At 41.4% G+C, this 16079-nt stretch overlaps 1 protein-coding gene across 4 annotated transcripts; it reads right to left on the reverse strand.

Moving 5' to 3' along the window:
* Positions 1 to 734: 734 nt before the first annotated feature.
* LOC112880655 (DNA polymerase zeta catalytic subunit) lies at positions 735 to 15127 on the reverse strand. Of its 4 annotated transcripts, XM_025945387.1 has the most exons (24): positions 14955 to 15127; positions 14773 to 14855; positions 13859 to 13916; positions 13313 to 13362; positions 13134 to 13240; positions 12731 to 12773; positions 9542 to 9610; positions 9270 to 9374; positions 8940 to 9108; positions 8773 to 8864; positions 8272 to 8694; positions 6868 to 7786; positions 6477 to 6719; positions 6078 to 6382; positions 5629 to 5777; positions 4549 to 5149; positions 4154 to 4300; positions 3636 to 3783; positions 3508 to 3563; positions 3105 to 3212; positions 2687 to 2892; positions 2311 to 2614; positions 1547 to 2218; positions 735 to 1161 (listed from the first exon to the last, which is right to left on the reverse strand). In XM_025945387.1, exons 1-24 carry the CDS (start codon positions 15088 to 15090, stop codon positions 988 to 990), a joined length of 5367 nt encoding a protein of 1788 aa, XP_025801172.1. In that variant the 5' UTR covers positions 15091 to 15127; the 3' UTR covers positions 735 to 987. The 4 variants fall into 4 exon arrangements, with proteins under 4 accessions (XP_025801172.1, XP_025801171.1, XP_025801170.1 ...); XM_025945386.1 differs by having other exon boundaries at positions 3508 to 3783; positions 4549 to 5125; XM_025945385.1 differs by having other exon boundaries at positions 3508 to 3783.
* Between the last annotated feature and the right edge of the window lie 952 nt (positions 15128 to 16079).

Below are 16079 nucleotides of genomic sequence, written 5' to 3' on the forward strand. Positions count from 1 at the left end.
AAGTATTAAATATAGACTAATTATAAAACTAATTCTACAGATGGAAATATGGTGCTACAGTAAATGTGTGCCAGTGATGGATTAATTGGGCTTAATAGATTTATTTCGTGAATTAGCCTCCATCTGTATAATTAGTTTTATAATTACCTTGTATTTAATTCTTTTAATTAGTATATTAAGATTCAATGTCACAAATGGAACACCCTCTAGACCAGGATTGTCAACGCGCAGAAGAACAGGTACTGAACCCAACTGCCGGCCAGCAGCAAACTACGCGGCAGTGATAGTCTCTCATTTGGAATGCAGCTCGCTCACTGTACAGGCGTGTTTGGTTTCGGAAGATTAAACTTTAGCCCTATCACGTAAAAGAAAATCTCACTATTTAGAAATATTAAATAAATTCTAATTATAAATATTTAGAAGCATTAAACAAACTCTAACTATAAAACTAATTGTAGAATATCTAGCTAATTTGCAAGACAAATCTAATAAGATATATTAAACCATGATTAGCGGATGATGATACATATCTCCCATTAACTGAGGCTCATTCATTAAATATATATATCTCACAAGACAAATCTAATAAGATAGATTAATTAGGTTTATTAAATTTGTCTCACGAATTAGCACGTATCTGTGCAAAAAATTTTGTAACCAAATTTTATTTAATACTATTCTTTTTAACGTGATAGGACTAAACTTTAGCCCAATGGAACCAAACTTTAGCCCAATGGAACCAAACGGGCCATAGTCTCTCTTTCCTCAATACATGTTATACAGTGCTACAACATCAACACTGAACCCAACAACAGGTCAGCAGCAAGCTATGTGATACATATCTCCCATTAACTGGGGCTCATTCATTAAATATACACTGTACCTATATCCTCAATACATGTTCTACATGTTTACAACAACAATAGTTGCTACGTTTGATGTACAAGTTACAGAACTCACAATTTACACGGTATGGACATGTTCTGCTCAAAAGAGTTCAGCGCAGCAGAAAGGATAGTACCCAGCTTCTCCTGCCGATTCTGAGACAACTCTCAACTCCCTCTGAATCTTTCTCCGCTCATAGAAGACTGGACATGCAAGGGAAATACACTTGACCCCACTTTCAACAATCCAGTCTGCGCCGCCACAGTGGCCACATATCTGGATAGCAAAGTTCAAAGCTTCACTGTCAGCTCATCTTAAACAACTCAGATCAATTCTATATGTGTTTGTGCACAAAAAAGATTAAACATCAAATACTGCTGCAGTTATTTGCTAAAGGAATACAGATTTTCAGATACTTTGACAATATTTCTCGTTATACACAACTGTTAGGGATCGATTACGAGACTAGTATGTGTTGCCACAATTTGAATGTAAATGCTAATGAAACAATATTTCACCCAGTATACTATTTGCCTTAGCATGAATATCCAGTTTGACCGAGAATCTCTCTCTATCTTTTACATTGAGTGGAGTAATCTGTAAATGTGAAGGTAAACTACACAAATATGTTTGACACAATAACCAGGCAATACAGACTTACAGCCGCAAGATGTTGGATTTCTCGCTCCAACTTTGAAGTTCTGCCAGCAACAACTGTGGCAACAACAGCTTCATTTTTCAAGCAATTTCCGCAGAAGGTCTCTGATCCTTGAATTATATCGCCACAAATTGAACAGTGGCTTGACATGTAGTATGTATCTATCCTGCCTCCTTTGCTGGAGGCTTTATTATTCGATCCTAATCGGATGAAGCTGCCATCACGAGAAAACAAACCATGACCAGAAGCAGACTGGCGCTTCGCAAGAGTTGGTCGTATGGGGCGAGGCATCTCATTAAACCACTTATTCAGGTCGGCACCAAGGAGTCCAAAAACACGTTGTAGTGCAGGGATAATCTGCTTGGTTATGTAATATAGTTCATTTAATCTATAAGGAGATCCAACTTCTAGCAGTCCATAAGGATCAATAACCATGTCGACGAGACGAGCCCTTGGTTCCCCATGGATTACAACATATGGCACTCTCTCTGCATACCGAGGCTCTGCCCTTGGATCAGACAACATAGCTTTTGTTGCAACAATCGCAGCAGGTGGCAGAGTGGAAGCCCTTGCGCTGTAAGTACCTAATCGGACCTCCTTTGCAAAAATGAAGTCTCGGATAGAAACTTTCCCTGATAATATGCGTGTCCACTGACGCTCCAAATATGACCTGACCTGCAACGATAGAAGACAAGCTATACGCTTGAACAGTGATAAAAAGAAGGAAAATGGTCCTTACAAAGAGGAGATTAAGGGACACTCCTTACTTTGGTTAAGTCCTGTTCTTCAAACATTATTCTGATAGACCGTTCCAAAATCTTTGCAACTGCTGGGCACGTATCTCTCCGAACTGTTTCTATCCCCTTGGCATCAAAGATTGGCTCATTCTGTTCAGGACTCTCATAGCTATAGCCAACATATCTCTTCTTTGTAAGAAGAAAGCATGGCTGATACACTTTCTCAAACTTCAATGTGACTGGATCAGGATTTATCGCAGTTATTGATGAGGCGATCTCCTTTCCTATTCTGAATGCTTCTTCCCTAGAACGCCCTTTTAGAAGAACAAACATACTACAGCAGAGACAGTCGTATAAGCCCAATATGTCTACATTATACTCCATAGAGAATGAAACACAATAATACCTGTCAGTATCACCATACACAACCCTAGCTTTCCACAAAGGATGCTGGTTGACAAATGATATTGCTGTTTCAAGCGTTCTACGACCACATTGAACAATGCTGTCTGCAAGCTCTGCACAAGGCATCCGGCCGCTGAACCCAGCAGCAGTGTAGCCATATGTCACATTAGCTATCAGCTTCAGAGCAAGCTGCCGTGCATTGAATATCTGGAAACAAATTAATTATTTATAACTTATCCACCAATTGGTAAGGACAGTCTTTTAATGAAAATAAAGATTGCAAAAGGTAAAGCAACACGAGGACTGCCTAAGCATAGCACAGACAAAATGACTATTGTATCATAGTACAATCAAAATTTCCGTAAGAGATTTAGGCATTTCACATGATGTTCGAAAAATGTTTTACAAAAAGTGAGTACCCTGTGCAAAACTTGCTGGGATGGACCCAACTTCTTCATTGCTTGTTTCACCACAATTCTTGTTGACAATATCTCCTCTAGAAGGCGAGGAAGCACACCTTTTCTTATCTGCAGAATACCATTGAGATTGTTCTGGAAATGTAAATACTTACTAGGCAAACATATGTGCAGGATACAGTGAATGTGCCAGGAATAATTAAACATGCGATTGAGAACAAATTTTTTGAAGAATATAGCCAGTAATTCATCTGGATGGTAGCAAAGGACAATCACACAGGTTGATCTACCAACCATAGAGGTAAGTCAGGTAAAATGTAGTATAGGAACAACTATCTATAAAAGGTTTCAAATTTGCCATTACCAATATGAAGATCAGAAATTGCTCAGAAATTAAGAACATCACCTCAGGTTGCACATATAGGACCCCATTTGGAGTAAGCAGCAGCTGATTTCTCAGATCTACAAGTGTATGTGGATCTGCTGAATATGAGCTGACACCAAGTACATTTGACTTTGATGGGAAAACTTTACCCAGGCATGTAGAATAACATAGGTTATACGCTATTATCATGGAAGGATAGAGGGACTGAAAATCCAATACAACAACTGGATCAGGGTAGAAGGCCGATTCTGGTTCCATTACAAGCGGCAAGCACTCCATGGCTGGCTGAGAAGCAACCTGCAAAGTAGCACCGAAGAACATCAAGATGCTGGCAGTACTGGAAATTAACAGTTTAGCAGAAAACATATCCTATTTTCAAGGTTAAAGTGAGGTTGTGAATGGCCAGCCTGTAGTTCTAAAGAAGTCCATGAACCCATATCTAGCTATTTACATAATGCTACATCTTAGGATCCCTACCAACAAAATGTCATCCTTGGCATAAAAGAAAATCATGCATCAGTAGAATTTAAAATTGAACAAGATATGTCGTTCTAACATTGAAGATTCAGAATTGGGTAATAACTAATAAGCAATCATAGTGATCAATTACGGTATATTTAAAGCAAAAATAGAGAATCTAAAATTGGTAGGTGGCAAAAAAATGCACCTGTTGATTCCCGGGCGAAATTGCAAGGTAGTTCTGTGTATGAGCCAATCTCAGGAGCATAGATTCAACACGATACTGAGACCCCCGAGAAAGAACAGAAAAGAAGTCAATACCAAATACACGGGCAAGTTCAGATGTTCGATTCACCTGCATGTCAGTTCAAGTAACATTAGGATGCTCTTCAAAAAAAAAGTAACATTAGGACGGATCATCTTTATTGTAAAAGTTGAGCTATCAGAAAAACAAAATGCATAGCTTGTTTAGGACATGTCAATAGAAGAAAGTTGTCCAAACGATAGAAATGGTTGCAAAATCAAAAAGTCAAGTTGCATAACTGATAAAATATCTGAACTGAACAAACAAGGGAGGTCTATCATGGAGGAAATTCAATTTACCAGGTCCAGTTGATTCATTATTTCAAGGTTGATTCTAGCTCTATTGCTAATATATTCTACGCATCGGTGTCTTCCTCGTCCAGGACCTGTTGCAAACCAGCGGTTCAATATCCTGCATGGTATCAGAGGTATCTTTCGCCTCAGTACTTCATCCGCTACAGCTTCAAGGGAGTAATTATTAAGCTTAACTTCTGCACGCATGAGACGCCATAAATTAAGCACAATTCTTCCACCAACATGTATACCACTCGCATGAGTATGACTCCAATCATTCTCACTGACATCATCAATAACATCCTCAGCAGAGGATGCTTCAGCAAGCACCTGACTAGAGTCATCAACTGGAACTTTAGGTGGATGATTCAGCTCATGCGGTGGTGTTCTTGAAATTCTTTTCAGTAACCCTATACCCAGATAAGCAGCTCTTTCAGCAAGAAATCCTAAAGATCCAAATTGAATCTCCCACCCCACTAGGATATCTGGATCAATTGAACAGATTGCACTTATAAGATTGTTCAAAAGGTCCCTCTCTTCAGGGAAGACGTCTATATTACAGCCAGCAATACCATCCGGATTTCTGCATATACAAGAATGAAGAAGTCTGTAGCATTTGAGTCTATATGAGCAAGTACGAAAGAAAAGAAAATATCACAAGCCAGCACAAGGAAACATCCACAGTTTCTGATAGAATCAATCAAGTCTACAATTGATCATCTAGTAACTTAGCTATGCAAGGCAACCTATTTTCATGAAATATGACATCAGTTGCCATTGTCACCATCCTAGTCAATTGATATGTCATACTGATCTCACTTTTCTATAATTTTAAGGGAGTCAGTTGCTTGGCAGGGTTGACAGTTAACTGCCATTAACTTCCTGGAAACCTCCACCTAACTGATATTTTAAATTTAGAAAAAATCGCTGCAGTTAAAGATAGATAGTATTTACTTCAAAAAAAAAGAAAGATAGTAGATGTTGGTTATGAGAAGCTTTGAAGCCTTTGTAGATTTCTATAAATCTAATATAGCTCAGTGTGATGATCACAAAATGAACAAGATTAGATATCAAGTGACTTCAGACCTCCTCCTACGTGATCTGTCACTGTTGTCACGTATGAACACATGAACTTCGACAGTATTGTCAGCATCATCCTCGATGGCCAAAGACACAGCATTGATGGCATCAAAACGTGGGTCAGGACGCAGCTCTCCTCTGCTTTCTGTTAAAACCTGTTTAGCAGTGAAAAGAAGCTAGATATCAAGATTCAAGAGGTTCATTCTACTTTTGCTAATATCCCAAGCATTTAAAATATTTCTATTTTACGATTTGTCCATTAGTCATTAGCAAGTCAAGCTTTCATGAATCATAAGCTTGTCCTTTAGTCATTAGTCAAACTTTGTCATGACTGATCAGAACGATAATTCTTGTTGATTGGTCTGAAAACAATAAATTATTCCTCAACATCCATGGAGGAATGAAGAAAAAGAATTATATTTATTGGGAACAAAATAGAAAAGAATAGGTAGAACCTCCATGCTAAGTATAGTTAGTTGTTGTCCACCACCAATACTAGCAGGATCACGAAATCCAACTTGACTGAGAGGTGTGAGCTTATCCTTCTCATTTCCAGCTGATATCTGGGAAAAGTCATGCCACTCATCCAACTGTTTACTTTCTTTGTTAGATAATAATGTAGATTCTATGACATCACCAACAACAGCAACTTTTGTTGCATAATTCTCCGAAGTAGATCTGGTAGGAGAATTCTGTGACAAAGTAGAACTGTGTGCCTCTTCCTTATCAGTTGGGACTCCCTCATCATAGTTGGCATAACCTGAAACACATACGGACACAAATGAAATTAATCTGTACAAGAAACTTCTTGTAACACAGTATGAAAACTAAAATGTGCAGGAAATCTCAAATACCAGTGGAAATACTGGAACAAGATTGTTGGCTTAGCCACTGGTCCACAACTACTGCAGATGGCGGCGAAAGTGCATGTGTCAGCAAATATAGGGCCGATCCATCATTTTGGAAATGAGTTGGGACACCCAATGCACCACCTGCAAACTCACTGCTTTCCATATGTTGAAACAATTCATTCTGCCTATTCTCCTCTATATTCTGATTGAAAAATGGAAGGAGATCAGCTAATCCCATTTTAGCCACTGAAAAAGAAAGCAGAATAAAATGTATATAAATTCATGGACTCAAAAAAGGTGTGCCTTATGACGTTATAGTATGAGGGATGCTAGCAATCTGTTTGAAAGTAAATCATATCCATTGTGACAACATATAGAATTGTTGGGTACTTACATTCACGTTGCTCACAGCCCGAAGGACTCTCCAAACCAGAACATACATGGTCCTTCAATGGAGGCTTCTGAGCAAACATCATCTGTAAACATTCATCACCAGAATAAGCCATTGCTGAGTTTGGAATATCACTTGAGCAATCAAGAAATTCTGATTCCCCAGAGTTCACAATTTCACTCTCTTTATCCATGGTGCGTGTTGCAGCCCCAGAACTACCAAACTCCAACTGCTCACGACGGAAAGATCTCCTCCTTCTCATCAAGTCCCTCACAGAATGACAGACTGAATCATGTACACCTACAAAACTAGAAGATTCCCTGTCAGTGTTGCCTGTGGTATCACGATAGTTCTTATCAGCTGTACTCTCATTAGATGCATTTAAATCCTTCTGTGAGGGCATTGCACTGCATGAATCATCATCATTTCGATGCGCCAACATTTTTCTGGCAAGAGGCAAAGAACCCCAGAGATGTTCAGTTCCTGCACGCTTACTGGCTGATTTTGAAGAATTCTTAGTAGGTGTGTAACTAGGTGATCCTACTGTTTTCCTAGCAATCTTGGTCTTATCATATTCTTGAGAGCCTTTTGGGTTCTCATCAGATGACCCATCAACCTGAGGAATAGTGTTGCCCACCGAAGCAGTAGAATTAGGCCTTACAGAATCGACGTAAGATGTATGTGTGTTTGGTTCTTCTGCTGCATTGACAGGATCAACTGAATCAAGAATATCCTGGCACTCCTGCTGAGAAGCACTGTCAAAATCCAGGTGAGCAGACTCTAAAGCAACTTCGATGGACTTCTTGGCAAACAAAGGGCTGAGGATGACTTCATTAATTAATTCATCATCAGTTGTTGGTTCCTCTGCAGCTTGTGAGGAGGCCAGCCAGCTTAAAAGTCCAAGGGTTTCAGCATCCACTTTCTACAAAAAGAACAATTCCAAGGAGATAGAAGTTAAGTTAATAGATAACAAAAGCACATGAAGAAAAAATACCCAAGATACATGTGATTCCAGATTCCACAAACTGAAAATTTCAGGCCAACTAAAAGACTGCTATAGGGCACGAATGATGTAGGATCAGAAAATGATCAAGTGTTGTATCATGTAACATCCAAACTTCTTGCCCTTTCGAGTTTCAAAGCTAGCTTTTTGTTTCCCCCGCCTGCCGGGCATCTCTTCTGGGGGCTGCCCAGACCAAGAGAAACAAGAACCAGGAACAGCAACAGCAACCAAAAGTTGTAAATCTTCAACTTATAAAAATTTTACATGTCCTTCATAGGTTTGTTTGGTTCTACCCTGCATACTATTTGATTTGCCTTTGCTTACAATACAGACGGACTCAACAACTGCCTATGATTTGAAGCAAACCATGACAATGTAACTAAGATCTGAGGAGTGAGGACTACCTTTTCACCTTCATCAGAAAACTGAGATAGTGTTCTTTGGGTCACAGGTGAGGACACATATTCACTGTTTCTCTCAGGAGACATAGTCTGCACAATTTTTTTCAATGACCCTGAGCAAAGACTTGCATTTGGTCTGTCATTTTGCATACCAGCAGAATTACCAACATCAGTATCATCACAGTAGTCATCCTGTGAGAATGTTACAGCCCCAACAATATCAGTCAATGATTTGAAGCATCTTTCTAGCCTTTCGGACTCTTCTGTGGTAGGAACTTTACAATGTGGCTCTTCTTGTGAAAATAACATAGAAAGGGCACTCTCATACTTGATACCATGAAGAAAATCCTTAAGAACTTCTTCCCGTGAAGGTCTACCCAGATCAGTATATTTTGTTTCCTCCAACAATCTCAAGCGTTCAAGTTCCTGAAGACAATAACATAGAGGTTTAGCAATTATTAATATTTTTGTAGCACATGTGCACAAATAAAGTAGAAAACACACCTCCCAAACTGCTACAAGTGACTGAACCATTTTCGTATCTTCTGTCGTTTGAGAAAGAGAAGTGTACATCTTATACTTCTCATTTATGATGCCTGAAGGTGAAACTGAAATTTATAATGCTAGTTAACAATACACCAAACAATAGTGCTAGAATGTGCTAGCCAGACCTTCTACACTTGAATCAGCTTCAAGCATTGAAGAACTATGCCGACTAGCGAAGCTTGAATTGGTTCCTCCCAAACAATGGGAAGTGGCGGAACTGCCCAGTATTGATGAATGTGACACTGTTGAAGATATCCAAACTGTTGGACTTATTTCCGAATTATTTGATTGTGCCTATCATTTTTATTCCAGAAAAGAAATAATGTTTTTAGTATGAATAGAGAACAAGGTTTGAAAAAATAAAATAAAATGAATGTTCAAATGAAAATCATTTGATATCGACATGAACAAATATAAAGAACTTGTTTGAGCTCTGATACAGTAAAACAATCCACCTTCCTGCGAAGGGATGACTTAGGATGAAAATTATCTGGCAATGGAGGACGAAACTTGAAGTCTTTGACATGTATATGTCCCATTCCATACAAGTTGTAGTCAACCTAAAACAAAAATTCAACAGAAACAACCATCACTAAACAAACGTGTAGCATCACGTCACTCACTGATATCATGTAGATTGTATGCTTATAAAAAAATAGGCAAAATGGTAATAGTGTCTAGCAATCCACAAATCTAAAAATACAAAACAAGAAAACATCGTGCTTACCAAAAAGTGAAGAAGATATGGAATGTGTGATTCATAAGGCTGAAATGCTCTGTTAAAAACAGCACCACTCTGAAACCAAATACCTAGAAATCAGTCCCTGAAAGAGTATTTCAAAACTTTTCCATAATAAGATTTTTTTTCCATGGAAGATCTTGATAGCATGGTTAGTACCGTGCCTATCAGTGAGAAGCTTTTCATAGGAGGAGACCTCAATGGCCATGTGGGTGCGACTAATGTAGGATATGAGCGAGTACACGGGGGTTTCGGGTATGGTAGTAGGAACGAGGGGGGGAGGATGTTTTGAATTTTGCGTTGGCCTACGACCTGCTGTTAGCAAATACCCTCTTTAGAAAGAGGGAGTCCCATCTAGTGACCTTCCATAGTGGACAATACTCGAGCCAAATCAATTTTATCCTTGCTCGGAGAGAGGATAGACGTGCCTGCTTAGATTGTAAGGTGATACCTGGGGAGTGTGTTGTCCCCCAACACAAGCTTGTGGTGGCGGATTTTCGTTTTCGGGTACGTACCCACTGGGACAAACGTGCCAAGATTGCGAGAACGAAGTGGTGGAAGCTTAGAGGGGAAGAGGCACAAACGTTTAAGGAAAGGATGCTAGGCGAGGGACCTTGGGAAGAAGGAGCAGATGTAGATGATATGTGGCTAAAGATGGCGACATGTGTTCGGAAGGTGGCCTCAGAAGTGTTTGGTGTGAGTAGGGGAGGCAAGCAGGAAGTGAAAGAGACTTGGTGGTGGAATGACGAGGTGCAAAGGGCTATTAAGGAGAAGAAGGAGTGTTTCAAACGCCTTCACCTCGACAAGAGCGCAACCAACATCGAGGGCTATAGATTAGCGAAGAGGTCTGCAAAGCGAGCTGTAAGTGTTGCGAAAGGTCAGACTTTTGATGACCTTTATCAACGGCTAGGTACGAAGGAAGGAGAGAAGGACATTTATAGGATAGCTAGGACCCGCGAGAGGAAGACAAGGGACATAAACCAAATCAAATGCATCAAGGATGAGACAGATCGACTTCTGGTGAAGGATGAGGAGATCAAGGACAGATGGCGAGAATACTTCGACAAGTTGTTTAATGGGGAAAATGAGGGTCCTACCTTCGAGTTGGATTCTCATTTGATGATACCAACAGACGCTTTGTGAGGAGGATTCAGGAGGCAGAGATCGGGGAGGCTTTGAAGAGGATGAAGGGAGGTAAAGAGATGGGTCCCGATGGCATCCCCATTGAGGTGTGGAGATGCCTGGGCGAGAGGGCGGTAGTATGGTTAACTAAACTTTTTAACCTAATTTTCCGGTCAAACAAGATGTCGGAGGAATGGAGGAGAAGTCGTATGACAAAGTACCGAGAGACGTCATGTGGTGGGCCTTGAAAAAACACAAAGTCCCAACTAAGTATATTACCCTCATCAAGGATACGTACAAGGATGCGATGACTTGTGTTCGAACATGTGATGGCGATACCAGTGACTTTCCAATTAAAATAGGACTACATCAGGGGGTCAGCATTGAGCCCTTATCTATTTGCTTTGGTGATGGATGAGATCACAAGGGACATACAGGGTGATATCCCTTGGTGTATGCTCTTTGCTGATGATGTGGTGCTAGTTGACGAGAGTAGAGCAGGGGTTAATATGAAGTTAGAGCTGTGGAGACACACGTTAAAGTCGAGGGGGTTCAGACTGAGTAGGACCAAGACCGAGTATATGATGTGCGACTTTAGCCCGACTAGGCATGAGGATAGGGACGTTAGCCTCGAAGGTTAAGTGGTGGCTAAGAAGGATACTTTCCGGTATTTAGGATCAATGCTTCAGAAAAATGGAGACATTGATGAAGATGTTAGACATAGAATTTCAGCCGGTTGGTTGAAGTGGCGGCAGGCTTCGGGCATCTCTGTGATAAGAAGGTGCCACAGAGGCTAAAAGGTAAGTTCTATAGGACGGCGATTCGCCCGGCGATGCTATACGGTGCTGAATGTTGGCCTACAAAAAGGCGACATGTCCAGCAACTAAGTGTAGCAGAGATGCGTATGCTGCGTTGGTTCTGCGGGCATACAAGAAGGGATAGAGTCCGGAATGAAGAGATTCGAGATAGGGTCGGGGTGGCACCTATCGAGGAGAAGTTGATTCAACATCGGTTGAGATGGTTTGGACATGTACAACGGAGGCCTCCCGAGGCGCCGGTGCGTAGTGGAGTTTTAAAGCGGGGCGATAATGTAAAGAGAGGTAGAGATAGACCTAGACTAACTTGGGACGAGACGGTTAAGAGAGACCTTAAGGAGTGGAATATCGCTAAGGAATTAGCTATGGATAGGAGCGCTTGGAGATTAGCAATTAACGTATCTGAACCGTGACTTTTGTTACTTTTTGTTTAACCCCTAACTCTTCCTTTGGCTTGTGCCCTTTTTGTGTTTTTTGTGTTTCTTATTCTTGTTTTATGTGGGTTTCATCTCTAGCCTACCCCAACTTGCTTGGGACAAAAGGCTAAGTTGTTGTTGTTGTTGTTGATGAAGGGCACAGAAAAATGCTAGCATGTTAGCCAAGTACTCCATCCATTTCATATTCAGGGCTTATTTTGTTTCGTCGGAACAAGCCTTTGACCAATGATTACACTATTAATGCATATTTTTTGTGACACAAAATTGATGTTATTATATTCGAATTAAAAATATACTTCTTACGATTAAAATTTTATATCACATAATGAGATACTAATAGAGTAATTGTTGGCCAAAGCCTTGACCTAACAAAATAAAAAATGCCTTCTAAAAAATCGGAGGCAAGATGACATTGTTGGAGAACAAAATTGATGGCTTCACACCATGGAAGGTTAAACATATTCATGCGTTCACACCACAAATTAGGATAGGGACAAAATAAGGGCATGCTTTCAGGTGAATTAGTGAAGAGCATTGACATGAAATTGTTCACCACAAAGATACAAGTTTCACTAATCACAACTGCCCTGTAAGTAGACAGATGGCATAACTGCGAATGCATAGCTAAAGAGGAAAGAACAATAATATGTAAAAGTTGTTCACACATGTCTCCTTCAATAAATACTAAATGGTAAAACCAAGTACTTTTTAAAAAGAGAAGGAAAATGGAAGACAAATCCATTCGCTTTGGACTTATTGAGCTTTCTGGAAATGAATGAATTTTCCAACAATGTACAGCTTACCAACAGAAGGGTTGCAGCTCGAGAAACCTCATAAGGATAATATCTAGAGACAAAATCAAGGAAGTCAATTGCACAATGATGTTTTATAATCAAAACACCATTCCATAAGGCTGCAGTCACAACACCTCAAAATTACATCAGCAATAGAAGATTTATGTGACACTATTTTGGTCCAAGCAAGCAAGGCACTTATTACAATTCAAGAGCTGAACAGATGACCAAAGATTAACTCTAAATTTGTCGTTTCAGCAGTCAATTGGTTTGGTAAGAAACAGTGGACAAACCATATTCAAAGTTTCCAAATTCCCTCAACACTGAATAGAAAAAAATATAACAAGTGATGTTGAATAGTACACACATTTGTAGACAGTTGGATTTATGAAAATGGATAAACTGTGGATACAGATAAATCTTCATGAAAAGCTCCTCGGATGCATGGTAGCCATACAACTTCTTTGCTCTAACAAGGCTACATCCATGCACATGCTTCCGTTTTGGTGGGCCACGAATCTGCAAGAAAACAATGATACACACAAATGGAGAACGTACACAACAAATAAAACAAAGTGGAGTCCAGAATACCTGCAAAGCTTTTTCAAGGTCACTCAGGAGACCAGTTATATATGAATTACCTAGAAAACAGATGAAAGGATGTATTAATTCGACTGATCAAGAACTGCATTCCTTGACACTACAAGCAGCAGCTAATCTCCAGCACATCAGAACTAACATGTAGGTTCTTTATAGAACAAACGTGCAGCTACTTGATTGTTAGACCTGGTTGCTTTTTTTGCCAGTAAACAATTAGCAGGTGCTTCACAGGGAGCCTGGCTATGTCGACAGTAAGGCCTACTCTACCTTTGAGTCACCTGACCATGTTGTAAATTCAAGTTAGTAATCTTTAAAAATCAGAAGAAGTGATCTCTTCTGTTACAAATCATGGTTATAAAAAAATCAATGTTTACCAACAAGAATTTGCATGCATATGGATAGAATTGTTTCAGGTAGCTTGTCTAATAAATTTGTAAACACCATGCAAAACAAAAGCGGCGCCAAAAAGAAACACATTAAAAGCATAAGTGATCTCCAATCTGTACCAGGGTGCATAGAAAAAAAGCTCAAAATCACCTTTGTCTACATTATAGAGCAGCTCCTCTGGACAAGGTATGTACAAATATGGCAGGACCTAAACACCAAAGAGAGAGAGTAGATATTTACAAACTAGTTGAAACAATGAGGGACTGATGAAATAGATTGAGACAAAATCATAGGGGAAATGTAGGTAGGTGGACAAGAGGAGTATACTTTAGACATTAGAGATTGCAAATACACGGCCTGAGAACAAGATAAGCAGTAAAGCAGATACAAATCATTTTGTGTATGTCTATAGTCAAGAAAATCTGATTTCAAAGAAAAATAAAAATCAAATATAATAAACGTACAACAGCACGGACATGAACTTGTGAGAATAAAACTGAAGCTCTGCCTGAATTACGGCCCAGGCCAATCAGTGAAAATTTAACCAAGGGATGAGAATATGGGCATTGAGTTGGAAAACTTAAGCTTAACTAGTGTCTCAGAGAGCAAAGTATAGAGATGTTTATTTGCGCTACTACTCAAGACAGGGGCAGCACTAGCTAAATAAATAAAATTCACAGACAGTTCTATTAAGAAGCATGCAGGCCAACTCTAACATAATGTACCGCATTACTGCTGAGGGGCAACGGGTACAAGCGACCAAGCGAGTGTTAAGTTACTACAGATAGTGAACAAACAGCCACATCGAAATCAAAAAAATAGGATAACCTCGAACAACTGATCGACCCAAGCAACAGCATCCCAGGCAGGGGCAGTCCACTTTGGTGCGCTACACAGAGCAAGTTCCCTCCAAATTTTCGAATTCAAATCCAAACAGGAAAAATCGCATGTCCGAGCTGTGCTACAGCTGCCCTATGATGCCTGACGAGCACCGAAAGGCTCTGAACACAGAAAAAATGCAGAGACAGACAGCACGTTGACAGAGAAGCTGGCTTGATACGCACCCGGTGGATGTGGAGGCACGTCTTCTGCCCCGCGGGGGTGGAGCCGTAGATCCTGATCACCGGCACCTCCTCCACCTCCTCGCCTGCGTTCCAACGAGTTCACTTTCAGCGGGAGGTAGGTCGCTGCCGGGGGAGGAGGAGGAGGAGGAAGAGGAAGAAGGATGAGGGGGGGAGCGGCGCACCGTGGAAGGGGCTGCGTGAGAAGTCGAAGCCGGGGAGGGGCGGCGCCATGTAGTAGTCGATGGAGACTATGCGGACGCTGAGGACCGGGGTGGGGGTCCCCGGCGTCGAGGGCTCCGGCGACTGCGAGGAGGACATGGCCGCCGGCGCGCGTTCTGGTCGGAGCCAGGGGTTCGTGTGCGCCTAACGCGGCGGTGTGGGCTGTTTAGTGGGCTGAGGCTCCTTCCAGCGTACGCTACGCTACTGGCGGACTGGTTCGCCGTGTTCCCGCGCCGCGAGAGTGTCTGTGTGGGCCCACCGGGCCCAGGCTGCAGAACACTCTGTTTGGGCTTTGATTGGGCTTTTAAGTGAGCAAAGCTATTGAAGCCCATATGGCGCGTCTCTTTTAGCCCAGCATCATGCATGTCGTGCCCTGCGCTCCATGCAACCCACCGTCGACATCCCACCAGGCCACCACCCGTGGACTTCACGGGCCACGAGCATCCACACGCCCATGTCCCCCGGGCCCCGGCCTGCCGCTCCATCATCGAGCCGGGCTCGCTCGCCTCAAGTCGGTATACGCCGGCCACCGGCCAGGGATCATGGCTAGCTATCTTGTCTTGTCTTGCCAGTGAGGCAGCAAGTGTCGCCGGCCTTCTCCATCCACAACTAGGAGTAGCAAGGATCTTCCTTGTTATAGTTTCCAAAGCATGGCCACTCCCAACATGCCACACAGAGGCGGATCCTAATGGCTCCGGCCCCTGCTTGCCTTAGAAATTTTCTGAAGATGAGACTAGCATTTAGCCACCAACACTTAACTATTGCCTTAACAGATAGCAGACTAGTATTTGGTCCCCCTTAATTTCTCCTTGTGTTGCGCCACTGATGCCACCTTCCAACCATCCATCGTCTCCGTCTGAATTGGAAGAAAGCCCAAAAACTTTGATGCATGATCCTAATAAAGCAATAATTCAATAATAAAAACACGTATGACGTCGGTGAACTAAATGATGCAGAGGCACATACACCCCGGCCGCGTCATTTCTTGACCGGCCAGTAGTAGAGTGATACGTTAGTTTCTTCTGGAACCATCTCGGTCTGGACACGTACAAGTGTACGCCGGCCGGCCAGGATCGGAGCTCGAATCC

This window comes from Panicum hallii, chromosome 2 (genome assembly GCF_002211085.1).
Source record: "Panicum hallii strain FIL2 chromosome 2, PHallii_v3.1, whole genome shotgun sequence".
Lineage (NCBI taxonomy): Eukaryota > Viridiplantae > Streptophyta > Magnoliopsida > Poales > Poaceae > Panicum > Panicum hallii.